The sequence below is a fragment of the Manis pentadactyla genome, chromosome 5 (assembly GCF_030020395.1).
Source record: "Manis pentadactyla isolate mManPen7 chromosome 5, mManPen7.hap1, whole genome shotgun sequence".
Taxonomy (NCBI): Eukaryota; Metazoa; Chordata; class Mammalia; order Pholidota; family Manidae; genus Manis; species Manis pentadactyla.
The window spans coordinates 45,374,394-45,402,332 of NC_080023.1; the positions used below are offsets into that span (position 1 = coordinate 45,374,394).

At 37.3% G+C, this 27,939-nt stretch overlaps 2 protein-coding genes and 1 long non-coding RNA gene across 6 annotated transcripts in view; 2 read left to right on the forward strand and 1 right to left on the reverse strand.

Moving 5' to 3' along the window:
• Positions 1-22,179, forward strand: part of PAICS (phosphoribosylaminoimidazole carboxylase and phosphoribosylaminoimidazolesuccinocarboxamide synthase) — a 57,369-nt gene extending 35,190 nt beyond the window's left edge. Inside the window, 7 exon segments of the mRNA XM_057502252.1 lie at positions 12,107-12,285; positions 13,667-13,846; positions 13,940-14,053; positions 14,536-14,619; positions 15,462-15,642; positions 16,982-17,140; positions 20,531-22,179. Of these exon segments, the coding sequence (XP_057358235.1) occupies positions 12,107-12,285; positions 13,667-13,846; positions 13,940-14,053; positions 14,536-14,619; positions 15,462-15,642; positions 16,982-17,140; positions 20,531-20,697 (1,064 nt within the window). The 3' untranslated portion in view covers positions 20,698-22,179.
• Positions 199-27,834, reverse strand: LOC118917401 (uncharacterized). Of its 4 annotated transcripts, none has more exons than XR_008997741.1 (5): positions 24,840-24,988; positions 6,275-7,459; positions 5,433-5,491; positions 1,362-1,648; positions 199-1,060 (listed from the first exon to the last, which is right to left on the reverse strand). It is a non-coding gene; the product is annotated as an uncharacterized LOC118917401 (long non-coding RNA). The 4 variants fall into 4 exon arrangements; XR_008997742.1 differs by lacking the exon at positions 24,840-24,988 and adding an exon at positions 13,275-13,361; XR_005026789.2 differs by lacking the exons at positions 6,275-7,459; positions 24,840-24,988 and adding an exon at positions 26,245-27,834.
• Positions 25,738-27,939, forward strand: part of SRP72 (signal recognition particle 72) — a 30,851-nt gene continuing 28,649 nt past the window's right edge. Inside the window, exon 1 of the mRNA XM_036895170.2 lies at positions 25,738-26,131. Within this exon, the coding sequence (XP_036751065.2) occupies positions 26,023-26,131 (109 nt within the window). The 5' untranslated portion in view covers positions 25,738-26,022. The remainder of the gene's footprint in view (positions 26,132-27,939) is intronic.

Here is a 27,939-nt window from a genome sequence, read left to right on the forward strand (position 1 = left end):
GCTCTCCCTTCCCTCCACAACTTCCTCACTTTCACACACACGTGCACACACTAATCTCTTTCATGGAGGGATGACATTACTTAGATTAAAAACATGTTACAAGCTAAGCTTATTTAAGTCAAACCAGAAACTCTTAATTTCACTGTAACACTAATTAGGTTTGGAATTAGTAAGTAATCAAAAAAAATTCAACTTGAGTAAATTTGAAGATGTAATTGGCTTTATTAAGCCATTCATGAATAAAGCAGCATCCTATCTATCAAATTGAGGTACAATCCCAGTAGTTGTACAAAGTGGAAAGTGTTTATAGACAGGTGGGTAGGGCCAAAAAAGTTACTAGCAAAAGAAGAGATATGGGATTGTTTCAGGAATTGTCACCCTCCCTTAGGAGAAAGAGCAACGGGGTCTTATGCAGATTACTTCACTAGTGATTAGGTAAATCTAGACTTGATTGGTTTAAATTTCCACTCCTGGGAGATACTAAAGCTGCAATCAGATTGGGCAGTAAGCCCCAGTTTGGTGAGATGACCTAGGAGAAGTGACCCCATCTTGGGCTTGTGTTGTTTAACAATATCTCCCCTTTTTGATTACTTTCAGCTTACCTCTGAGTAACATCTTAAATAAAAATTTAAGGTGTTAGTGCTGCTCTTAGCTACTGCTCTATAGTTTTGCAGCTTTTGTCGTTCCTTCCGTGTAGTGTCACTGGGTCACGTTTTGCTTAATTTCTGTGATATTCTAACTATAGTTCACGATCCTGTGTCTGTCATTCTCTTCAGTTTGGTGAAGTTCCAGTCACAGAGAGATCATCTGCTTGGTAGTTACTGGCTGCTTACGTGCATTTAAAGCTTTTGAGAAGATACAAGTGTCTAGGGAGATTATTACGTTAATTAGAATGTACTTGGGGAGCCATATCAGAGCAAGAACAACTTCGACTAGAGAGTCTAACGATCTTTGTTGGGCAGCTATTGCCTCAGCAGCAGATTCTGCACTAACTTCAACAATTAAGAAGTTCCTGATCATAGCCTCATCTGCATTTGTCCCTTCCCTGGGAAGTAGGAACCTGCGGAAAGAATGAACCCTGAATCATGAAAAGCCTCCTTGTAAGTCCTTACGAACTCAGTGATGTAAATTTAAGGGCACAAGTTAGAGATATTCTCCTACCCTGAAATAAAAGTTTTTTATAAATTACAGAGGTAACTACCCCCCACTCCCCACCCCCCGCCTCCCTTAGCAATGTCCTAGGAGATAGAGATGAAGGCATTATCTGACCAGGCCAATGCCAGAGTAGAGGAAAAGGAAAGAAAAGAAAGGGAGGATTTCATGTTTAGTTAAAAGTATTGTTTTAGGCAGAAGCAGTCTACCTTGATGTCAGCTTCTTCCTTTTCTCAGCTATTTGTTTCAGAGGTCTCCATCTGCACGGGACCAGGGCTCAAGTGCAGCCTTCTTGGGCTATGAGATGTGCACCCAAGGCCCCATACCTTCTAGTTTGGCAACAGTGTCAGTGGTTAGGAGCAGCACTTGGTAAGGTCCCTTTTAATGTGACTGGAGGATTGTCTTTCCCTAATGACATCCAGTGTATCCAGTCACCAGGTTTTAGACTGTGACCAACAGGATTCTCTGAATTGGGATCTGGGACCACTTCTTTCACCTGTTGATGATGGGATTGAGCATAAGATATTAGACACTTGGAGATGAGCATGAGACAAGGGATCAGCAAAAGCTTGACTGGTAAAACATCAGTAAAAAGTACACAATAGACACTGGTCTGCCAATGACCACCTGTGTAGACTGTTTATGTTTTCAAATGAGGGTACAGCAAACAGTAAGACCAATGGCCAGGGGAAGTCCCCTAGTAACAGCAAGTTTAGAAATGTTAAGTTTGAGGGTTGCATTAGTTCTTTTCGACCTTGCCTAATGATTGAGGATGATAGGGACAGTGATGATTCTAGGAGGTTTGCAAAGATTTTGTAATGCTATTGCTCAGTGAAGTGGGTGCCTCATTCACTGGAATCTGCAAGTGGAAGGAGACCCATAGTCTAAAACACACTGTCCAGTGGTTTCTTTGCCACTGTGAGGGCATCAGCCTTGCAACAAAGGAATCCTTCAACCCATTGGGAAAACATTTACAATAACAATAACATACTGATAACCCATACTAAGTGGCATTTGAATAAAGTCCAGCTGCAGGCGTTCAGAAGCCCAGAGGGAGAAGGTCTGGGACCTATAGGGACAAAATAATTTTCCTTAATTTTATTAAGATGGCTGAAGAAACACAAAAAAATGAAAAATGGGATTTGTTGGTGACCTGGGGAAGATGAAGAGGCCGTCTTGAGTTTCCCATAGCCCCATCTGGTTATTTAATTTACAGCCATTGTTTAGCTATGTTAGTTTCTCTGAGTCAGGAGCAGATTATTGCCATATTACATGGACATCAGGATGGCCAAAGTCTGATAGTCGGGTCATTTTACCCAGAATCAGAACTGACCTCATCCACATGTGTCACAGTCCGTAGATCTGTCGCTACTGACTTGGCATGAAAGTCAGCTGGGGTGCTACCCTGACACTCGGGTTTCAGTAGACAGCAATTTCAGAACGTAAGAGAATTGAAAGTGATAGCAGTATACCAGAACATACCAGATTTCTAGGATCTTTACATAACTTCTAGAACACTATATACATGTATAAATAGGACATACAAAAGGCTTAGCATTACTTATTTGAAAATGCTTGCCGTGTAATTGAACAATATTAAATGAACCTAATCAGCTTAACAAAATCTTTGGAATATTTGTTTCTTACAGGTCAAAAAAGACTTCATTTAGAATTTCATTTTGGGAAGTTAACTGTTAATTAACAAAACTTGGCTCTTTTAACATAATAGTAAGACTCGATTTTCCTAAGTAATCAAAGGCCTGATAGCAAACACAGGAAATTACTTTGATAAAACACAAAATCTTTGTTTTCAGGGAGATCACTTAAAGGTAAAGGAACTTGCACAATCTGTTAACAAAGTTACACTAGCTATAATTTACCAAAGTTATCCAGCTTATATGAACTTGGAAAACATAACAGGTTAGTTTCTATCTTTCTGAAAGTTTTAGTGTGTCCAGTCTTGAAAAATACTTGTCTTCACACCACCAAATAGAACTCTTATAAGTTAATTTTAGCAACACCTTCTGGAGGTAGAAAAATACCACACATGTACACATACACATAGACATACTTCGACCTATAGACAAACCCAAACAGATGTTTCAGTTATTCATATTTGTGGAGAAGATACTTAAGATTTGTGTTTGTCCTTGACAAGCAACTTCATGGAAACTATGGGCTAGATTTTGGGCAGGGTTGCTTCTATAGCTGTTAGTCTTTTTTAAAGACCTCTTTATCGTTTTTCTTCATTCTTAGGAATCAGGATGACCTAGATAAAAGTTCCCAGAGAGGTGACAATACTTTTGAGATAAATAAGAGAGTCTTGGGGATTGGTAAAAGGAGTCAGGGACTTTTGAGTTGTTACTGTAGCCACACCTGGTCCTGTAAAGATTAGATTTGCAAAACAAGGACAGCTGTTGTTAATTCCTAAAGATTTGGGTTGGCATACCTAAATGACAGGACTGACACACTCATCCACCAATGGTTTTTCTTTCCCTCTGGGTACATTTGGCTTAGGGGAAAAGGCCTTTAAAAAACTGAATCAAGATGTCAATACCAGTTTCTGATTTGGAAGTTATTGAATGCTTTCAAACTTCTCAGGTTTTAGCTAGAACAAACAGTAAATATTTCTGGCAGTAATCTCATGGATCCAAAAAACATTTGAAAAACTACAAAAGATACTTTCACAAGATCTAGAGTCACTCCCAGAGATAGCCAAAGAAAACTAACAACCTGCATGTCCCAGGCAGGCAGAAAGCCAAGTTAATTAAGTTCTTAGGATATAAAATGAGCAAGCAAGAAGGCACTAGACATTCCCAGGAGGGAAAGGATTAGTAACCAATTTACCTGGAACTGGAAACGAAGGGACAACAGGAAATTTTATTGCCTCCTTTCAACTTGCCTCAGGAGGTAGACTTTATAAAAATGTAAAATTGTTTGAGGATCCATCCTGAGTTTATGAAATTCTTTTACTATGGCCCCTAGTTCAGCCTTTAACCAGGAGTGAGAAACACCTGAAAAGGATTGCCTATAGCTCTGGGTGGTCTTTATCTAAAAAGGTAACTAGTATCTTTTCAGAATAGAAAGGCAGTTCAGATTAGGGACAAAACCATAATGAATATGCAAATAAAGGAGGATAGAGGGGAGCCGGAGTTACCTCAGTCTTACAGTCTTCTGTTTTAATCTTCTAAATATATTTTTCTCTTTAGTTCATTAGCTTTTGCTCTGAACTGATTAAACTATTATGGAATTTTCAAACCTTTTGGAACCCATATGCCCGTTAAAATAGTTATCCCATTCTGTGTTTAATTTGGGAACCTTTGCTTTCAGGTGCACTTCTTAAATAATCTTATCTAATTGGAATGTTCCATAATGGCCATTGTAATTCTAGGTTGTCTTTAGTAAGATTTTGCCATTGTGGTAGATATCTGCAACTCCCAGAACTCTAATTTTTATATATAAAATATAAATCTGTGCCAGGAGGCAGTATGCTCAAATCTCTAACTATAAAGGATCCCTCTACTTTTAGCTAGGCCTTTTGGTTACTTGGAGCTATACCAATTATCTGACAAACTAAAAGGCTTGGTTTTCTTGTGGACTTCTGAGGTCCATTTAGTAATGCCCTTTAGTTTGAACACACTTAACAAAAACCATCAGTAGCCAAGTCAATGGAACTGTGGACACCAACAATAACTAGCAAACTAGGAACTATGGACAAGATTAAACCAGCAGGCCCCAAAGAACCAGGGCTGCGGACTAAGTCCAAACAAATGGATAGCTGCAGTTGCCACCAGCAGTTCCCAACATGGAATGTGGGGAAGGATTCCAAACAAATGGGAAATTGTGCACACCAAACCATCAGCAGTTTGTAGCATGGAATCCAAAGGAAAAGTCAAGGGTTTAGACATTACTGTGGACTAGCCAGTTGAAGTCCCTGTGCATACCATCAGCAATTCCCAGCATGGACTAAACCAGCACACTCCATTAATGGGGTCTGCAGACTGGAATTGGAGAAGGATTAAACCAACAAACCCCCAGTAAATAGGGACCGACTGGAACTGGAGAAGAGAAACCAATGTGGAGTTGCCTACAGAATTAAAGGCTAAGGACTGGCTTTCTCTTAGAGCCTCCTTTCAGTCTAAACTGACTGACACATTAACCCTGGATTGTAAAACCAATTAGATCAAGTAACTACACAAAAAGAGAAGTAAGTAAGTGCAATTCCCCAATAGACCTCAGAAATAGAAGGATGAAGTCAAAAGAGTTCATGAGTGCCATACCTGTGTTACTTGTTCCCAAATAAAGAGATTTGTTTTGGTTCCCACTACTGCCACTAAATCTGTTTAAAAAAACAAAAAAATTCAGCTTGAGTCAATTTGAGTATCTAATTGGCTTTATTAAGCAATTAATATATCAGGCATCATCCCATCTAGATAAATGATCCCAGGAGTTGTAAAAAAGGGAAGGTTATTAATGGGGTTTGTGGGGGGGACTTGGTGAAGGGGAGAGCCTAGTAAACATAATGTTCTTCATGTAATTGTAGATAAATGATAACAATAAAAGGGGGGAAGGTTTTTACAGACAGGAGGGTGGGGCAAAAAGCAAAAGAAAAGATGGGGGATTGTTTCAGATAAGGTCATCCTCTTTTAGGAGGAAGAGCAGGTGGTCTTACAGATACCCTCATAAGTGAGGAGGAAATTCCAGACTGACTGTTTTGAATTCTACTCCTAGGAGAGGCTGAAACTGCAAATAGGTTGGTCACTAAGCCCGTTTGGTAACTAGGCCTAGGAGAAGTGACCCCAGGTTGGGTCTGCACTTTCTTTTTCTTTAAATTAAAATATCATTGATAAATAATCTTATGAAGGTTTTGCATGAACCACATTGTGGTTTCAACTTCACCTATATTATCGAGTCTTCAACAACCCCCCTCCATTGCAGTCACTGTCTATCAGCATGGTAAGATGCTATAGAGTCATTACTTGTCACTTGTCTTCTACATGCTATACTGCCTTCCCCATCACCTACCTATATTGTGATTGTGAATTATGGTGTTCCTTAATCCCCTTCTCCCTTCCTCCCAACCTACCCTCCCCAACCCCTCTCCTTTGGTAACTGCTAGTACCTTCTTGGAGTCTGTGAGTCTGTGCTGTTTGGTTCCCTGGGTTTCACTTTGTTGTTACACTCCAAAAATGGCTAAAATCATTTGGTACTTGTACTCCACCTGGCTTATCTCACTGAGCATAATAACCCTCTAGCTCCATCCATGTTGTTGCAAATGGTAGGATTTCTTTTCTCTTTATGGCTAAATAATACTCCATTGTGTATATGTGCCACATCTTCTTTATCCATTCATCTATTGATGGACACTTAGGTTGCTTCTCTATCTTGGCTATTGCAAATAGTACTGCAATAAACATAGAAGTGCGTATGTCTTTTTGAATCAGGGATCTTTTTTTCTTTGGGTAAATTCCTAGGAGTGGAATTCCCGGGTCAAATGGTATTTCTATGTTTAGTTTTTTGAGGAACCTCTATATTGCTTTCCACAATGGCTGAACTAATTTACATTCCCACCAACAGTGTAGAAGGGTTCCCCTTTCTCTGCATCCTTGCCAGAATTTGTTTTCTTTCGGATATTGGCCATCCTAACTGGTGGGAGGTGATGTCTCATTGTGGTTTTAATTTGCATTTCCCTGATGATTAGCTATGTAGAGCATCTTCATGTTACTTCTTTTTAACAATGGTATCATTTAGTTAGTTAAAAGGAATCCTAACAGTTTGCTACAGTCTTTGTCTGGCACACATGTCTGCTCTGCAACTTCTATGACATCTTTTTAGGAACCTTAGGAACCCCATTGTGGTGGTAAACAGCTATAATTGATGGATTAAAATTCAGATCCTATAATTTTATACAATTTTTTGGTTTATCTCTTGGAGATAATAGTTTCAAATCCCTCTTTCATTTGAAAGTCCCCAAAAGTATCTGAGAATTACAGCTACATCTCATCTCATTCCCCAAATTTGGAATTTGAACTAGGTCCAAGATCTCCAGGGCTACCTCCTACTGTAAAACTGAAAGGCTATTTCCAATAGAGAAATCTATTCTAAAGAAAGAATATTCTGTGGAGGGTGTTTGAAGCAAATGAAGGGGAATTAGGATAGTGGATTTTTCTTCAGGGATTCAGTCAACAGCTGTATTCAGTCGGTAGTGTATGAAATCTCAGTGGGTTAAAGATTGGGGCTCTTCCTATGTAAGAGGCCTCGTTCATTGCCTTGGGTAACACAGTCTTTGAAGCCTCAGGTTCCTTATCTGTAAAATAAAAGCTTTGTTATTTATTACCCGAGTTCTAATTTTATAATAACTTAAGTCTCCTTTATTTCTTCCAATATTTCCATTCATTTCTTAGAGCTTCCAGAAGGCATTAATCTTCCTTAAATCTAAAGGAGAATCTAATACTTTAATTTCTCATCAAAGTAGATGTGCCTGTCTTCCACAGAATAGAAAGATAATTCAGTTTAAATCCATTCTGTCAGTACAGAATGGATTCTTTAGTTTTGCCTCTTCCAAAGTATAGTTTCACATTTTAAGTTAGTGTGAAAAAAATAGGTATAATTGCCATCCTAAATTTTCATCCACATCATAAATCCCTCTATGCATTGAATGTGAGTATATTGCTATAAATTTAAAAGACCTCCCACCGTTCTAAATAATACAGCCAAGATTTTTATTTCAATGCTCTCTTAATTGGTGGTTTCCCACTGATTGAGTAGATTTCCAGAGAAAACATCAAAATAATTTTAGGTTGCTTTTGCAGTATAAGTGAGTAATCCATTTTCAACCTCCAGAGTTATCTGCACCCCATACAGATTAAAAGTTTTGAAAAGTTGCTTAATGCTATAGATTGTTAATAAAAAATTAGCTTCTGTGTACACAGTTATTACACAGAGCTGTGGGGTTATATGTGTGCTTTTAAGTAATGGACATTAAGTATATCCCAAGTTTTTATTTGCTTATCCAGTAAGGCACTATGGAGTGCACTTTCTGGGGCTTAAGGACAAGTGAATTAGGGTGATCTAGTTGCCTCGATTTGTCTAGGACTTTCTCAGTTTTGACTCTGAAACTCCAGTGTCTGAGGAAACTGGGAAAGTTGGTCACCCTAAATGAAGTACTCCAGCAGTTATCTTTGAACTACTGTATTATGCACACTTAACATTGCTAAAACTTAACTTCGTTCATAGAAGTGTTGTAAGATCTTAATACTATGAAAGTAAGGAAACCTGTTGTAAAAAATTCTTAAATACATTAGTTGGAGGGCACAGATAAGGAGTTTGGTTAAGTTTTTTTTTTTTTTAATTAAGGTATCATTGATATACAATCTTACAGAGATTTCACATGAGCAACACTGGTTACTACATTTACCCATATTACCAAGTCCCCCACATACACCCCATTGCAGTCACTGTCCATCAGTGTAGTAAGATGCTATAGAGTCACTGCTTGTCTTCTCTGCTATACTGCCTTCCCTACCCCCCCCCCTACATTATGTGTGCTAATCATAATGCCCCTTAATCCCTTTCTCCCTCCCTCCCCACCCACCATCCCCAACCCCTTCCCTTTGGTAACTGCTAGTTCCTTTTTGGAGTTTGTAAATCTGCTGCTGTTTTGTTTCTTCAGTTTTGCTCTGTTGTGCTTCACAAATGAGTGAGATCATTTGGTACTTGTCTTTCTCTGCCTGCCTTATTTCACTGAGCATAATACCCTCTTATCTCCATCCATGTTGTTGCAAATGTTAGGATTTGTTTTCTTATGGCTGAATAATATTCCATTGTATATATGTGAATTTGGTTAAGTCTTATGTAATTTTTACTTGCTAATAGTTAAATAAATGCTGTGACTAGTTGATCACCAGTGGCCCAATTTAAAATTGCTGTCTTTATAACCAAAGGTATTTTCCAAATTAAGGTATTTCTAAGAATTAGAATGGAAAGAGCACCAGAATGAGAATTAGTAAATCAGGATTCTAGTTTTCTCACTGTTACTCATGAGCAAACTATAAAATACCAGACAAAAATGGGTATAGGTAATACTGTTTTTCCATGGAAATAATAATACATTGCTGTACCCAAGTTATGAAATTCATGGATTTGGTCTCAGTACTTAAAAATTTAATCTTTTTAAGTTTTGGTTCCCACACAGAAACCAATTGTGATAATAGTGACATGAAAACAATTGTGCAGTTGTTAAAGCACAAATAGGGACTTGGGCAGCCTTAACATGTCTGTATTAACATGGATGGTCCCAGGGATATGTGGGCTGATAAGCTATTATACATGGCCATTGTAATTCAAAGTATGAAGTGCCTTACAGTTTCTTAGTGATATTGATGGGAGTTTTGAATTTTGTAGACTACTGAGACAAATGGAGGGAGTTCTTTTTCTTACCATATGTAGTCATGAAATTTGCTTTAATGGTTAGCATGTGTAGGAGCAGTCACTGTATCATCTAAATGGAATCTCTGTCCAGAAACAATTTTTTTATTTTCTGTATAAAAGTCACCATAAGTTGATTTTGTGCTTTTGGTTCCCTTAGATGTGGGAGGTTTTCCTCTGAGTGAAAGTACCTATCATTTAAACAATAGATTTAGATACCAGCCTGTCAAATTTGGTAGGCAAATATGACTAACGCTTAACAGTCCTAAAAAGGAGAGCCTTGAAGCCAAGCATGTAATTACCACCTCAGTTAAGGATTGGATTAAATCACCTGTCTGCCCATGAGCATAAACCCAGTCATTCTTCAAAGGTTAAAATGACCATTTTGCTTAAACAGCTAACACTCCTTCCCAGAGTTCCTGTTTATGCAGCATATCATAATCTATTTTCCCTGTTTCAATTAGTTTTTACTGTTCAAACATGGAGGGGATGCAGAGAAAACAGTATAGGTTTTAGAACTGGACAGTGCATTTCAAATCCATACACCGTTACTCATTGACAGCATTGCCCTAGCTTGTTAAATTACCTCTTTGAGCCTCTGCTTCTTTCAGTGTAAAATGTAAGTAATATCTACCTCAAAATTTTTGTGTAAGATTAAATGATTAACACAAAACAGTTACTCTATGCATGTTTTCTCTAAACGTAGGTTCTGTTCATGTATGGATACATACATAAGATCAAAGATCCCCAATCTTTTCCTCATAAAAAATTGATCTTAGATTAGAGGATTAGATTGAGATTAGAGGTACTGGCATTGCAGCCTGAAGATAAGCACTGTGTTAAACCTATGCAGGTTTCTAGGAAATGTTCTGATTCATGTTAATGCTCTATTGTGACTTTGTATGTGATGTAAAAACACTTCTAGATGAGGTAGCATAGCATAGGGGTTAAGTGGGCAGCCCATGGAGTTCAGACTGTGTGTGGGTTGGAAACTCATGCTTTACCTAGCGTCAGTTGACATAACTACTATGCCTCAGTGTCCTTAACCATTTTGTATGATGATCATCATACTACCTTATCAAGTGTTCCCAATGCCTGACATAAAGTAGGTGTTGATAATTTTTAAAATTAAATTATGATAAAATATGCATGCATAAAATTTATCATTTTAACCATTTTTAAGTGTACAATTCAGTGACATTAAGTACTTTGACAATGTTACGCAATCATCACCACTATGCATTTGCAGAACTTATTTTTGACCCATACAGGAACTGGCTCACTCAACAACTCTTCAGTCTCCTTTTTCCCCAGCTCCTGGTAATGTGTATTCTACTTTTTGTCTGTGCTTTTGCCTATTTTAGGTATTTAATATAAGTGGAATTAAATAATATTTGTCTTTTATTTCACTTGCATGTTTTCAAGGTTAATCCTTGTAGCATGAATCAGAATTTTATTTTTTATGACTGAATAATAGTCTATTGTGTATGTACATATTGCATTTTGTCTGTCCCTTTGTTGATGGAGACTTGAGCTGTTCCCCCTTTCCATTATTGTGGGTTATGCTGCTGTGAACATTGGTGTGCAAGTCTCTGTTTAGTCCCCACTTTCAGTTCTCAATACTGGTTCCCCTAGCAGTGTTACTATATCACATTACAAAGTAATACTGTAGTACTGTCATGAATTAAAATATCTGGAAACCAGCATAGGCTTAACATAATAATGCTCATCTTCAGGCTGCAGTGTTAGTACCTAGAATACCTAGAAGTAGAATTGCTGGATCTTAAGGTTCATGATACACTGAAACTACTAGAGAGGTTGTTATTTTCCAAGACCACCACATAATACAGTTCTTATCCCAACATTACAAGTTAGTTCTTTTTTCTTGGTGTTCCAGTAATGGTTTGTTAGAGAAGGGAGAGGAAGAACAAATATCTTTGCTCTTACCAAATTGACTGCTGTGTTTCTGCTGCTACCTGTTGGATGCTTTTTTCAAGGATTAGCTTCTTCAAATATTAAGAAAACTATGCAGAATGTAGGGCACTGATTTTGTTAAGTAGGTATTTTTTTACAAGACCCATATAATACTATACCATAGAGTTTGAGAATACTGCAACCAAATCTGATCTAGAAATAATATAGTGGCACTTAGATAAATTATGTGCCTTAAGCAGAGTTAGGTACTAGGTGGCAGAAGTGGTACTTAGTATTTTTTGAATGAACGAATGAATGGATGGATAGTAAAGACAGTGGGACCCAGATCTTCTGATTCACTGTATACTTTTCCAAGTGACATTAAAATGAAATATTCCTGAGTATTCTGATAAACAGTAGAAAGCCATATTAATAAATTTCTTTTCCTACTTTCTTTTTAAAAGATTACATTTATTTTTGATAGTATTCAAGAATAATGAACTTGGCTAGATAGGGTTTTTATTTTGTTGTATAGAGTTTTATTATGCCTGGAGTCTACCTTTTTAAGTATAATTTTAATGCTCCTTTTTCTGTACTTTTCATCAATATGTAGGTATCAAAACTGCTTTCATCAAAAAATGTGGTGAGACAGCTTTTATTGCACCTAAGTGTGAAATGATTCCAATTGAATGGGTTTGTAGAAGAATAGCAACTGGTTCTTTTCTCAAAAGAAATCCTGGTGTCAAGGAAGGATATATGTTTTACCCGCCTAAAGTGGAGATGTTTTTCAAGGTAATTATTTTATACTTCTGTGTCTTACTAAAACATAGCAGCAAACTTATAATCACAAAGTCGAAAGATTTAAGCACTATAACAGCTTTTTTTTTTATTGGCAGATTTTTTTAAGGTAATATTGATATACATTCTTATGAAGGTTTCACATGAAAAAACAATGTGGTTACTACATTTACCCATATTATCAAGTTCCCACCCATACCCCAATGCAGTCACTGTTCATCAGTGTAGTAAGATGCCACAGATTCACTATTTGCCTTCTCTGTGCTATAGTGTTTTCCCTGTGATCCCCCACACCATGTGTACTAAACATAATACCCCTTAATCCCCTTCTCCCTCCCTCCCCACCTGCCCTCCCCCACCCCTCCCCTTTGGTAACCACTAGTTCCTTCTTGGAGTCTCTGAGCCTGCTGCTATTTTGTTCCTTCAGTTTAAGCATTACAGCTTTTGAGATTACAATTGTCATTCCAGAAATATAATAATATACACTTTCATTAGCAATGATAATTCAGACCTAAGAAAATATACATGTGTTACTTTGGACCAACATGACTAACAATGAAAAAATAAAATTAGTTACTAGGAAGAGAGGTAATAATATAGAATAACTGTATTAACAGTGTTTCTTAAAGGGCAGAAATATACACTAAAGTAGGAATCCATGGTTATGAATCTGTATTTATTTTTTTAATTGAAACTGCTTTTCTCTTTCCATTTTCATTTATGCTGGTCAGCATAGTTCTATTTCTGAAGCGGTGTCAGTGTTACATTTTTAATTAGTGACCTGCATAGCTTAAACTGTTCATATTATGATTGCAGCATATAAATCAAGAATCCATAAAAGAGAAATTACGTGTAAGGTTGAGACACTACTTATAATAAAGTGAAAGCATTTAAAATTTTTGCTAATCTCTTTACTTTGTGTGAGGCCTCAGAATTATCAAATAATGCCCTTAAAGACAATGTAGTCTTGTATAAATTCTTACCAAAAATGAGGTGAGGAGATTATGAAAACTGCATTCTGGAAAGATTTGGTGGACTAACATGTATTTTGACCCTCTTAACCATTTTGTTGACCCTGATTAAAGAAAAATGAAATCACAGGTTGTATTTAAATTAATTTGTAGAGGAAGCAAATTCTTTCAAATACTTTATGACCTAAAATAAGTTATTCACCCAAATATTTTGAATTTTAAAGTAGCATTTCAAAGTAGACAAATTAAAAATAATTGCTGTGAACTAAAGGGTATTTTAAACAAGGTTTAACTCTGGAGAAGTCGAGTACTTCTGAATTCATTCTCAAGGCAAAAAGAACTTAAGTTTTATCTGAAAAGTTAAGTTTATTTAAATTAATTAAATTGTACTCCTATATTCTCAGGATGATGCCAATAATGACCCACAGTGGTCTGAGGAACAGCTAATTGCTGCAAAATTTTGCTTTGCTGGACTTGTTATAGGCAAAACTGAAGTGGATATCATGAATCATGCAACACAGGCTGTTTTTGAAATCCTGGAGAAATCCTGGTTGCCTCAGAACTGTACCCTGGTTGATATGAAGGTAAAATGGAAGATTTGAAAGTAAGGAGTATAACTGAGAAATGTGTTTAGTAGTATAGTTTTGAGAAACTCTTTGGTGACATTCTGTTTCCAGATTGAATTTGGTGTTAATGTAACCACCAAAGAAATTGTCCTTGCTGATGTTATTGATAATGATTCCTGGAGACTCTGGCCATCAGGAGATCGAAGCCAGCAGAAAGACAAACAGGTAGATCATGCTTCAGATTTTTTTATCCTTTGCAAGAACAGGCTGGGGTAGAGGCGAAAGGGAAGTTGGGAGGAAAAGTAACAATTACTGTTCCTTATGATACACTAAAGAATAAGTGGCAAATCTGGAACTCTTTCCAAAGTCTTCTGGTTCTTATCAAGCTCCATTTCTGCTTTTTCTATAAAAAACAAACTGATGACAAGAGCCTCTTTACTTAAAATATAAGAATTGTCAGGGTAGTTAATTGTGGTTGCTATTGTAGAAAACACTTATCCTTAAATGAAAATATACTTTACTATCTGAACTTTCTCTGGTCTTATTCAGGGAATGAATTCGTAGGCTCAGATTCATTTTGAGGTATATCCTGTGCTTTGCAAACTCTTCAGAATCTGTACCACCAACTAAGAAACCAAATAACTTCAGATACCAAGAATCTTACTAATAGAATACTTATATTCTAAACTTTCTATCTTATTTTCTAGTCATATCGTGACCTCAAGGAAGTAACTCCTGAAGGGCTCCAGATGGTGAAGAGAAATTTTGAGTGGGTTGCAGAAAGAGTAGAGGTAAAACCTATTGTAGTAAATGCATACTATCTTGTGTTTTTCTCCAAGCAAATCTTGCTTCAAAAATAAAAAAGGAGAGGGTGCAGGTCTTTCCTTTTTTCTTAAAGATCACTTTTAGAAAATGTACCTGCTGAATTATCCTGGCATCCTGGAAACTCCTGGGGAAACCTGGAATCCTTGTCTCCTCCCTGCCTTTTCAGGAGAAGCCTTCCATTTACTACCCACCTCTGCACTGCCACTCAGAGTTCCATTAGCAAAGTTCAAAATTAGAACTCCATATGACATTAAAATGTCTACTTTAAGATTTGTGGGACTATTAGTGTAACTCCAGAAAAATTGAATGGGCTTTGTGGTTTTCCAAGGGTCATAATCACTTTTAGAACATCATATCCATGGGAATATGTATTTTGAATTCCAAGCAACTAACTTACAAAGATTTATAATATAAACTCTTTTATTTTGGCTGTTTATGCCTTAACCTCCATTTTTTAAAATGTACTAAAAATCCTGCTTTGAAATACAACTTCCTGAATATTAGAAAGTTTTATTCTTCCTTTTTAGCAAAATAGTAAATATAATTTATCTGATTAAAAATCTTAACTCTGTAGGTCTTAATTATGAAGATCACTTTCCTATATATGTAGGTTATTTTGAAAAATAAGTCCTTGGTATTTTTATTCTGTTTGTCTCTGCCTTAAATTTGGTCTATTAAGAAAGAAAAAAACTCTTTCCAGATGTAATTTTACTATAAATTAACAGCTCTGTAAACTTTTTATATGGTATTTATTCCTCTTTTTATCCATTCTTGTTATCTTTAGCATATCCATGTTTTTCTTTTCCAGTTGCTTCTGAAAACAGAAAGTCAGTGCAGGGTTGTAGTATTGATGGGCTCAACTTCTGATATCAGTCACTGTGAAAAAATCAAGAAGGCTTGTGGAAATTTTGGCATTCCATGTGAACTTCGGGTAACATCTGCCCATAAAGGACCAGATGAAACTCTGAGAATTAAAGCAGAATATGAAGGTAAACATCAGATAACTAGAGCATTTCAGGAAGTTCAGATTTTTCCCCCCAAATTTTTTTGCTTAGACTAGTAATCTTGAGAAGAGGTTTGCCACATTTCCAAGGGAAAAAATGTAATATTTCAGGCTTTCATTATACTCACACCCAAAGAGTTTAAGGTGCTCTAGGAGCTTATAAAAGAACAGAGCAGGGAAAAAGAATTGAAAATGCAAGCATGGAAGGAAAATAAAAACAAGACTTTACCTAATAAGAAGCTAATAATAGTAAATTAGGCAATAAATTATTAGGTAAAGACTAATTTATTATTAGTCTTTGCCTAATAAGAAGCCCCTCAACATTGTTTCTAATATGCTCCAACAGAAATTAGGCCACACATCAATTTTGGGAGGCCTGAGGTTGAAGGAGCAGATCCTCTCAAGTACTTTTAATGGCTAGCATTTCCTAGGGGGCAGTTAAATATGAAATTAAGGAATAATTTCAGAATTCAGTATATAAAAGAAACATCTTGATGGAATAGCATTGATCTAAAATAATGGAGCCATGGGGACACAACCAAATGTTTCTCCACTGGAAAAAATGTTGATTGAGTATTCTTTCTCAAGGTAGTTGCTATGGCAGCATAGTTATTAAGATTTATTTTTTAGGAGGTTGTGGAGTGGGGGAGGTTCCAGACCCCTTTGATATATATGCTAAGAAAAGCCAGAACTCTTTCTCCACAAAAAAATGCAATATATAAAATTTTGGATTCCAGGTAGGGAATCTCTTCTATAGTAAACAAGAGAATAATTGATAAATTTATCAAATAGTAAAGGGTTTAAGAGGTATGTTAGAAAGTGTATTGAGGGGGTCTTAAATATTTAGGTAATACTTTGTTGAATTTGCCTTTCAACCCTTGTTTCAAGAAGTGCCCCTAAACCACTAGTCTGTATTAACTAGGTCTCCCTATACCCTATTGGTCACAGGACACTAGGACAGACATTGGTTCAGGTGGTGTCATTCTTTGTTACAGTAGCCTAAGCAATGAAATAAAGTGAAATAGTAAAAATGACTTTTGAGTCATTCCCTTACCAATGCCCTAGTACCTCCTTTATGGTATAGATCTTGGAGATGGCCAGACCTATTCTTGCTACTTCGTTACTTGACATACAGTAAATGGCAGGGTGAACCTTGTATTTTTTCATATATATGTAATAATAGTGTCTTACTTATGCTTTTTCTGGAGACTGCTAATAAAGGACCGCAGGGAGTTAAGACAGTCTCCCTACCCCCTACCTTTTTAAACCTGTCTTTAAATCTCTTTTCAATATTTAGCATAATTATAAACTTGTAATTTCCCTAGGGGATGGCATTCCTACTGTATTTGTGGCTGTGGCAGGCAGAAGCAATGGTTTAGGACCTGTGATGTCTGGTAACACTGCATATCCAGTTATCAGCTGTCCTCCCCTCACTCCAGACTGGGGAGCTCAGGATGTATGGTCTTCTCTTCGACTACCCAGTGGTAAGATACCTTGAATTTTTAAATATTGTTTATTTAAAAATTTCATAATATACATAAGTAGAATACTGTATTGAAATCTCATGTGCCCATCACCCAGCTTCAGCTATTAACATTTTCTTGCATCACAGTATCCCTCTCCTGCTGGACTTTTTTAAAGCAGATGGTAGATATTATAGCATTTCATTAAGTATGTCTCTCTCAGTGATAAGGACTCTAGTTTTTTAATTATAATCATACCAGATTCATACCTAAGAATAAATTAATTTCTTAAAATCATCTAATTTCCAGTTACTGGTCCAAGTTTTTCCAATTGTCTAATTTGTTCTTATAGTTGGTTTGTTCAAATTGGGATCTAACAGTCCTTACATTGCATGTAGTTTTCCTCTCTCTTAAGTCTCTTAATCCCTCTTCTTTTTTCTGTTTCATTTGTCCTGTAAATTTTCCACATTTTGGATTTGGCTGATCATATTCCTGAATGTTGTTTAACATGCTTTTCCATTCCCTATATTTTCTGTAAATTGTTGGTGATGTCTGTAGTTAGATCAAGTTCAGATTTGGGTTTTTTTTCCCCTAGAAATACATCATTCACAGTTTTGAGTTTTTTAAAGTAAATGTGATTATGTTAATTCTGTGGAGGAAATGAAATTTTATTTTTAAAGATTAGGGACCACAATAAATAACATAGAAGGAAGTTTTATCAGATGGCCCAGGATCTCATAGAACAACAAAATCCAACACTGCAGCATTGCGCAAGATAATGATCTGATGGAAGTCCTGAGTCAGTATTGTTTCAGTAAGAGTTGATTTGCTTATTACTTATACCCTCAGCTTTTCTCACAGTTGTGTAAGTCCGCTCTTGATACGTGTTGAAAACAATAAGTATTTGAGCCTTCTGACCTGTTCCAATACAGACTGGCTTCTCTCTAGGCCTACTGCACTGCTGTTGGCTTAGGCTCTCTGCCATCCGTTATTACCCTGGGCATTCATTGTTATCTTTCTCTAGTTTTGGATCTCCTCTTGCCAAAGCTCTGTATCTTCCCCTTTCTTGATTTACTTTTGTTGGGGAACATTCTCAGGTGAACTTCCTGAGGAAAGTACAAATATAAACTTTGTAAGACCTCATAAATCTAAAACACTTTTATTATAGCCTCACACCTCTTTGATAATTTAGGGATAGAATTCTAGGTTGAAAATCATTTTCTATCAGAATTTTGGGACTACTGTTCCATTGTCTTCTAGATTCCAGAGTTATTGAGAACCCCAGTGCCTTTCCACTATTTTGATTCTAGGTTTATGAATTTAGTTTCTAGAAACTAAGCATCTTTTGTCTACCCATTGTTCTTAAATTTTACAAAGTTGGGTCTTTGTGAGTCTGTTCTCATCCTGGGCTTTCAGTGAGCCCTTAAGCTGGAACTGATTCTTTTTACTCCTGGGAATTTTCCTTGACTTAATAATTTCCTTCCCTGTCCATTTTCTCTCTTCTCTCGTTTTTGGATTTAGTATTCAAATTTTCACGAGCTCTTTTTTGTTCTCTGACCTCCCACCTCTAAACATCCTTTTCTTGTTTAATCTTCGCAGTAAAGTCTTTCATTTCTCTTAAGATTACTATAGTTTCACATTAGTTCCTTTCCTCTGCTGTGTGGTAATCCTTGGCCATTTGCTCTTGTTTAAGAGTGGGCACTATAATAAATCATTTGGAAGCTCTGTGTAAGGAGATGGAGCTTGTCAAAAGTGTGTGTGGGGTGATCCAGTAGGTAGTCCTTTGAATAACCCCTCACAACAGTGGTGTCACTAATTCTTCAACCTGGTATTGGGTTCTGGTATTGTCAGATTGCTTCTCATCTTTCCTTGCTTATGATTTAGGATTATATTTTCTTGGTCTTCCACTCCCTTTGCCTTTCAGCTGTCAAAATGTTCTTGCTCTTACCTCTTTGTTCTTACATTTATGTCTATTATCTTTATGCTCTTCACTGTTCTTTATATATGGTTTCAGAGATATATGTTGTGATTAATCCATCTTTAGCTAGGTCTTTGACTAGACATCTGATGATATCAACTTGTCATGTTAAAAATCTACAGCTATAAAATGAAGCCATAACCAGGTGTATGCCAGAGTAAATAGTACAGGTATTGTCCATGGAGCTTAGGAAAAGAGAAACTGATGAGCAAAGATTTTACAGTTTTTATCTAGTACTGCCAAAGAGATCAAGGAATCTGAAATACTTGTACATTCTGATAACTAGAATTGGGGATGATCTTTTGAGGAACAGTTTTATAGTGTCCTGTATAAAGTCCTGAAAACTCTTATTTCTCTTTCTCTTATGGCATGTTCACTAGATAACCTAATTTTTTGTTAAGTAAGCTTTCCTGATAGCAGAAAAGGTTGTCCTGGGCAGTAGGCAAAAGTATTTCAGTTACTAGAGTATAACATTCTACCTAGTACACTAAGAGAAGTTGACATTCACTGAGTTCACACTATGTGTCAGGTACTGCTCCAAACACTTTATCTGTATTAATTCATCGAATCTTCACATAAGGTAGCTACTACTTATTGTTCCCATCTTATACATAAGGACACTAAAATTTGCATTATATAATTTGACCAGTGTCACACAGTAAATGGTGGAGGTGCATAAATTAATTTATTAATACAAATAATTAAATTGATTTTGTGATTTGTACTTTAGTCTGTTCTTATTGGGGAGAGTGAAAGTTCAAAGAGTCTGATGAAATCTAATAATATTGGGAAAATGGAGCTTTTTGATCTATAAGCCAGCTGGTCCAGACTTCAGTGACACACAGTACCACCTCAAGAAACTGCCTGAGCAAAGAGGTGACCCTTCAGGAAGCTATTATTCTACTGTCATAGATTTTATTACTCTTAAATTTACTTGTAACCTGATAATTCTTAAAATTACTGTTTGGATGTGACTTTCTTTTACTGCTTAAAAATGTTAGAGTGGTTCAAGTGCTAAGACGAAAGGAATAGCTAGGAAATTATCAAAACAATATACCTCAAGATTGTCTAAGAACTGCTTCTACCCACTTGTCTCTTGTGTTATTTTTATTGCCTTATACTAGGGACTTATAGGGATAGTGTATGTGAAAAGAACTTTGAAAAAGGTAAATTTCTTTGCAAGTGGATTCTGTGAAAAGAGTGATAAGATGATGTATATAAAATACTGTTCATAGCACATAAATATTAATCCTCTTAAATAACTTTACCACTCTAACAGTAAAGCTAGAAATTCCTTCCACAGATCCGAGTCTAGACAGGGTAATGTAGTAGGTTTTTATTGTCTATGGCTAACAGGACTTCTGAGTTTGCTAAGTAGTATTTTCATTATCAGTTAACAGCTCAATTTTCTCTTTTCCTTTCTGAACCAACAGGTCTTAGCTGTTCGACCATACTTTCTCCAGAAGGATCAGCTCAGTTTGCTGCTCAGATATTTGGATTAAACAACCATTTGGTATGGGCCAAACTGCGAGCAAGTGTATTGAACACGTGGATTTCCCTGAAGCAGGCTGACAAGAAAATCAGAGGGGGCAGTTTATAAGAAAGAATTTCATAGCATTTTTTCAGGAGAAAAACTATGTCTAGTTTAGCTGCAGAAAAAAATCAAGCAAAATGAAAAGATTTTAAATCAGTTGAACATAAAATTAGTGAATAAATGCTTCTCTAGGTTAGTGGATTAGAATATATGTACATATTTATTAATATTTCTTTGCAAGAAGCAAAATTACTACATCTAAAAATCATTTTATTCACTATATAGTCATTGTTAGGTAACATAATCAAATGTTTCTTAAATGATAATCTTATTATAGAGCTTTAAATTACTACTTGGCCTATATTTCAACACATAAGTGTTAGAAAGTTAAAATAATTGTATCTTAGAAAGGGTGGTAAGACATATAGTCCTTTTTCACATGTTCCTATCATCTGTACAAAATCTCAAGTAGGGATCAAATTGTACATTAGGCTGATATAGATGGTCTTCCATTTTCAACCTTTTTGAAGTTGATCGTGTCTAAGGACTTAAAACATAAACTCTTAATATCTCTTTTACAATACAGATTACTTTGAAAATATGAATGCCATTGACCTCCCTAGAAAATTGCACAGTAAGTTTACCAAGAGTCCATTGGTTCTTGGGTTCCCTTGAAATCTGTCCAGGATCAGTTAAGAATTGCTGATGTAACCCATTAGGGTTACAGAATTTTCCTCATAATTTTTGGATTGTCACATATCTGTACCTTTAGTTCTTAGAATGTCCTCATTTCTGTCATTAATATTTGTTAGTTACTAGAGCTTCATCTTCACAGTCTTCGTGAAACCTTCCTAATCACCTCAAGCTAAGATGGCTGGGTACAAGTAGTTCTTTCTCTGTTGGACTGTAAGCCCCAAGAGAGGTGAAAATAAAATTTTACTCTTTATTTCCCTCACACTGCCTTAGGCTCTGATGTGCTATGCCTAGCTGTCTGCCAGATAAGGGGAAATTATAAAAATCATGTACTACTTAATTTTCTATCTTATGTTAGTTCAAAAGAACAATAAAAGATTTTAACATCATTAAGCTTAAGCTCCATGATTTCTGAATAATCATTGGCTGCTATTTCAGTTCTTCTATCCCTACCTAGCAAAACTCCACCTGTTCCTGTGCAGTGTATGAAAAATTAAAAACACTGATGTAGCCTGTTGGATAGGACTGATGGATAGAACTGACCATTATCAATGGTCATTATGAATTTCACTATTAGTTTCCAAGTAAATGCATACATATATGCTCAGTAGTACAGTTCATTAGTGCTAGAGTAAATACTTGAAAGTATTTTAACTCATAAAAAGTAACTTGCACAAACCTACCTGGTACGCCATTTTTGGGTGTTTATACTTTCTATGGGCTTGTAGCTAAACATGAAAAATTGTAATAAAAAATGTTCTTAAACTTTGTTTCATAAAGGCATGTTTAGAACTGCTGTTACTTTAATGCCTTTTGAAATTTAAACACTGAAGCCAAATAAAAGACAAAAGATAAGCTCTTGTGTGAAGCTTATTTCATTCATCCATTCATAAAACAGACATTTTGCCAGGCTTTTATTCTAGGCCCTAGGAAAGTGGCACTGAACAGAGACCAGGCCCCCACCCTGAAAAAACTCATTTTATTGGTATGACAAACCATGAAAGAGATTCAGAGAAGTATTAAGTGCATATGAAGAACCAAGATGAGAGGACGAGGTGGAGATAAATGGGAAGTTTTTGAGGAGAGCAGAGCAGTGTTTCAAAGACAAGGGGAAATAGCTTTCCAGACTAAGGAAAAAGGAAGGACTTCCTCTTAACCTACAGACATGCCAGTATTGTTGGAGCTCTGAGCAAGGCTAAGAGTGGAAGATGATTCTGGTAGAAGCAAAGCACTTAGAGCCATTAGGCCACACTAGTGTGATAGGAAAAGCCACTGGAAAATTTGAGCAGGGGCATGACATGACCTGTTTAATGTTTTAAAATTCTCTGGTTATTGTGTGGACAAGAAGAGAAGCAAGGAGATTGGTTAGGAGGCTACCATAGTTCACATGAAGAACGATGTGACCTTAAAGTAACTCAAAATTTTTTGTGCCTCAATTTCCTTAGGTGTGAAATAGGAATAACATTACCTTCTTTGTAAGGTTGTTACGAAAATTAAATGTCAGTATGTGTGAAGTATATCTTGGCACATGACTGCATTATGTAATATCCACTTGACAAACTGTAGAGAATGGAATGAGTGGAATTGATTCACCATGGAAATTACCTTAAATTTGATATTCCTTCAGTTAATTTCTAAAAGTAGGAAAAAAAAAGCCAGCCTAATCTGGTTTAAAGCATGACATGCCATGGATAATCCACAATCTGGCCATTTTTAGCTCAGCAGTCCCTGGAAAATGAAAATGCTTACCTTTAGTGGTGCTTTTTGCATTTAACTTCCACAACCTCAAATACTTGGAGTTGTTAGTCTAGCATTTTGGTACAGTGAAAACAGAACAGGAATAAAAAGATTTCCCTGAGCACATCACACCTTGAGCTTCAGTTCTCATTTGTAAAGTGGGGCTAAATATTTCCTATGCCTCACAGCATAAAATGACAGGCTACTATATATGGAAACCTCTCAGAAATCATAAGTGGCTTCATTCATTAGTGTAAAATAAAATTTTGAGTACTTACTGTGTGGAAGACCCTAGGGGTACAACAGGGAACATGATCCAATTTCTGCCGCAGTGAATCTCGGTCATCTTTAAAACACCTTATTGCCTTAATATGGCATAAAGGTTATAGGCTATTCTGAGTACACAGAGGAGGGGATCTAAAGAACAAGTTTATATTGTGAGTGAAAAGGAGGGACTCACTCCTTGCACTCTATCCTCAATTCCTCTTACCTTTCCTTACTTTTAGTCATAGAATTTATTACCACCAACAGTATATATCTGTACATTGCCTGTCTCTCCCAACTAGAAAATCCATCAGTACACTGGGTTGTCTTTTAGATGTTAATTGTATCTCTAGTAACTAGTAATGCCTGGCACTGGCACATAAAAGGCACTCAGTATTTGTCAAATGAATACATGGGTATGGCAACATGGGACTATGTGTAACTAAATTATCAGTGGAGTGTAACATTTAAGGGGTGTATAGAGTGAATAACAACATACTGGTGGGTTGGGGAGGTGGTAAGCAGAGACCAGATTGTAAAAGACCTTTACTTGGATTTTATCCTGAGTAGGAGGATAGGAGAGTGGCATCGGATAAGTCCTTAAAAAAATTGCTCTAGTTTGGAAGACCACTGTTTCAAAAACGTTAGATTAAATCCTGTTTTCCACAAAACTCCATTAAAATGACAAGAAACAGGAATTCTGAGGAATTTCTAGAAGTTACGAAGTATATCGTATCAGACTGATAATGAGTATTGTGAATCCTATGTAGTCAATGTTCTGAAAAGTTAGAAAAGAACTAAGATTGTGGTTCTTAACCTTTGGGTGGGGGGAGTATAAGCATCTTTGGAAAATCCAATATTAGCTACAAAACCTTTCCTCAGAAAAACTGACATGTAAATTTGGGTATAACAAATGTCATCAGGAACTCCCTTAATCCCCCTAAAATCTAGGCATAATTGTCTTCTTGAAACCTGTGTCAGTTCCACAGTCAGTGAAAGTCCACAGTTTTTCCTATGATTTTTACTAATTCATACAGATTATATCCTGAGCTAGACAGAGTTCATTCAACCATTAGTGCTGTTTCTGCATTGTACTCTACTGATCAGACAGGAAACATGTCAGTCTCTTAGGACAGAACCATGAGCTGGACAGTTTCTGCCTTCAAGGAACTCAGGGGGAAAATGAGAAGCAAATATTCATTCAGTTAAAGAGTTAAAGATTAACTATTTGTGATGGTGTGTGCTAGATCCTAAGGATACTACAGTGAGCAAGGTAAATATGGTCCCTGGCCTCTGAAATTACAGTCCATCTAGAGAGAGAAGGAGAAAGGGGAGGAGTCCTGGAACTTTAAAGGGAAATGGAAGCAATTCACAGGAATCCTGAAGAGTAAATGTGTGGTTAAAAAAAAAAAAGTTTGTAGGACACACGGATTACTTTTAACAAGTCTTTGCCACATTTCTCCCTGTCTATAATATCTAGTTCACATTATAATGTTATCTATGGTGATAGATACCCTCTTGAAGCAGTTCCTCAATCTAAATTCTTTTTATGCAGTTAACGGAGAGGGGAGGCTAAAGTTTCTTTCAGTCTTTGGAACTTGATTGTTTTCAACTGACATAATCTGCATGCTGAAATGGCACATCTTCGGAGGGCTTACCCTTGGCTCCTACGCTGGGCAAGAGAGGAATATAAGTCTGCAGAGTAGGCACTCAATAAAATGTCCTCTCATTCTCATCAAGAGTACTCAATAGGTGCCCACCCACCCTGTTCTGATATTCAAACACATGTTGATATTTAAAGTCTTTAACAAACACTTTAAACCCTGTATGTCTATGTTACTTGAGTCCCCTGTGTTGATACTTGCTACTACGCCAGGATGCATAGAATTTTATTCCTAGAACAATTACATATTAATCTCTTTCACAGTCGGGGAATTGGGACCCTAAGTAACTTTTTCACAAAAATCTAGTGAGTCACAGCCAGGAAGTGAACCTGGGCATTCTCACACCAAAATACATTACTCTTTTGGCCTTATATTCGATTGCTCCTTGACTGGAGCCCAAAGGGCAACCAAGGGGTTTTCACCAAACTTGATTTGCACTTGGAGATTTTTTCCTTCGTCTTTCCTCATATTCACCTCTCTGCCAGAACTTTATGCAGAACGCCAGGTTTCCTAATCATCTTTCAAGATTCCTTTCAAATGCCAATTCCTCTATTACGTATTCTCAAACAGCAAGGAGAAGCCCTTTCTATTCCTTTCCTTCTACCCCTCTGCTCTTCTCCTTCAAACAACTCCCCATGGTTTCCAGTTGGTATTTCAGCACCCATAGACCATTTATTTACCTCTCACAGACCGTGGCCCAACTCTGCCTCGTGGGACCAGGACACTGCCTCTCCCGCAGCAGTCGCCCTGGAAACGCACGCTGCTTTAAGCCGAAACTGGTGAACCCCTCCTTAGCCTCCTGCCGGGGTCCGATGCCTCCTTCCTCCAGACTGGCTCCAAGTAAGGTGTATTTCTATCCACGCACATTTCTAGCTACGAGAGCTAACATCGCGGTCTCTGACGCTGACGCAGGGATAAGGATGCTTCGGACTGCTGTACGCCTAGCAACCCCCAATTTCCTCCTCCATTGGCTGCTTCCGACATTCTCTTCCGGGGCAGAGGTCGCCCCGCCCCCGCCCGCGTCTTCTTCAAGATGGCGAGCGGCGGCGGCGGAGGGGTGTCGGTACCTGCGCTCTGGAGTGAAGTGAATCGTTATGGCCAGAACGGCGACTTCACGCGCGCTCTCAAGACTGTCAACAAGCGTAAGTGTGGGAGCAGGCGCCGGGGTGGTCCGGGCGGGCAAGAGAATGCGGCCCCTTCCCGGAGCGCGCGACCACCTCCGAGTCGAGTCAGGGAGGGGAGACTCGTCACCCACCCTGCCCGCGGCCGCCCACAGATAGAGCCGCGTATCCGGAGGGCGCGGAGCACAGTCCTTCGGCTTCACCAAGCCCGCGCTGGTCCCGGGGTGCGTTTCCGCCACGTGTACTTCCCTCTTTACCCGCCACGGGAGTGAGGGAGGGTTTTAAAGAGACCGCAGCTCCCAGCGCCTCTTCCAAACTGTTTTCTTATTTGACTCCTGTTTTCACGCTTTCTTTTGCAAATGTTTCACGTGGCCTCTTTTCTCCCTCCTTGTAGCGGAGTTATCGAGACTGCATTGTTGAGCGAGCTTGTTATCTAGGGCCGCAGTGAGGGGAGGAATCTGCTTGGGACTCATAATTTAGTGATGGAGTCGCGTGGAAGCTGTTCACAGACTCAGGGCAGATGGAAGGGCTGGATCTGCATGTCAGGCCTGTCATTTCTCCAGATGGAATCTGTCCGGAACCTTTAGACCGGAAAATGTGTGTGTGAAAGCACTAACACTTGAAATAACGTCGGAAGAAAAATTTGGCCTATTTTTTGCCTCGTAACATCATTTCGAGTAAACTGCCTTAGTTGTGAAGTTTACTCATACTAACTTTATCCTTTGCTATGTAAGTGTGATATGGCCAAGCTTTTTAAAGCTCTCTGTAACATGTTAATGTACTGAATTCTTCTTTGCTGAAGATGCAGCCTATGTCTCATAGATTTGGAAATGTAAGTACCAAAACAGAATTTGGCTGTTTAAAGCAGTAATAGCACACAAATTATGTTAGTAACATACAAGGCTATATAAATAATTTTCAACAGCCTATTGCAGGGTTAATGTGACAAGGAGTGATTGTGCCCTCAATGCTTTTTTGGTGATTTCAGACATTAAAGAAAGTAACTACTAATTAGAATTATTTGATTCTTAAACTCGTTTTGAATTAACTTTAGCCTTTGGCTAGGCCTGCAGCTAATACCACACAGCAGTAGTGTATTCAGTATTTTACAGGAATTATTTAATCAACAGAAGCTTTCAGTTTGCTTTTCAATACAAATTTTCTTCAGTGGTAGACATTACTTTATTTCTTAGAACTGGATTCCTATAGTTGCCCAGGAGCATGGGGAGTGATCCTAATCATTTTGACACTGAACAGCTGTTTAGCAATGAAACTTGGCCGCCTGAGTCTTCCCATGTACTTCCCTTTGGTCATCTTACGTGAAAAGAGAAGATTTGAATGGTTTTGGAAATATTGCTGGCAAGATAAATTGTGTTTTACAGATTTTTCCAAAATATTCTCATTTAATATTGATAACCTTGTAAAATAAGTAATCCTTTCATAATCATTGCAGATCAGAAAACAGATTTTGCAGTTAAATGGCTTGCCCAGAATATCAAAGCATTTTGTGACAAGCTTGTACTCAAACCTAAGAATTTGCTTAGAAACTGTACATCAAGTCTTCTTTCCCTGTGAAGTGATGAAATATGTAGGATGTAGCATGTTGTACCAAGATGAAATCGCTGGAGGCAGCTTCTTTCTTCATTTTGCACTGTTTTTTGTTTTTTTGTTTTTTGGTACATACATCTTGGGAATCTATCCCATTGAAAATCTTAGTAAATTATAATTCTCCTTATGACCAGTTCTTAAGTTAAAAAGGAAGATCAGTCTTTTTTTTTTTTTTTTTTGATATTCTGACTAATCATTGCTGCAATTAAGTTAGAAATGTA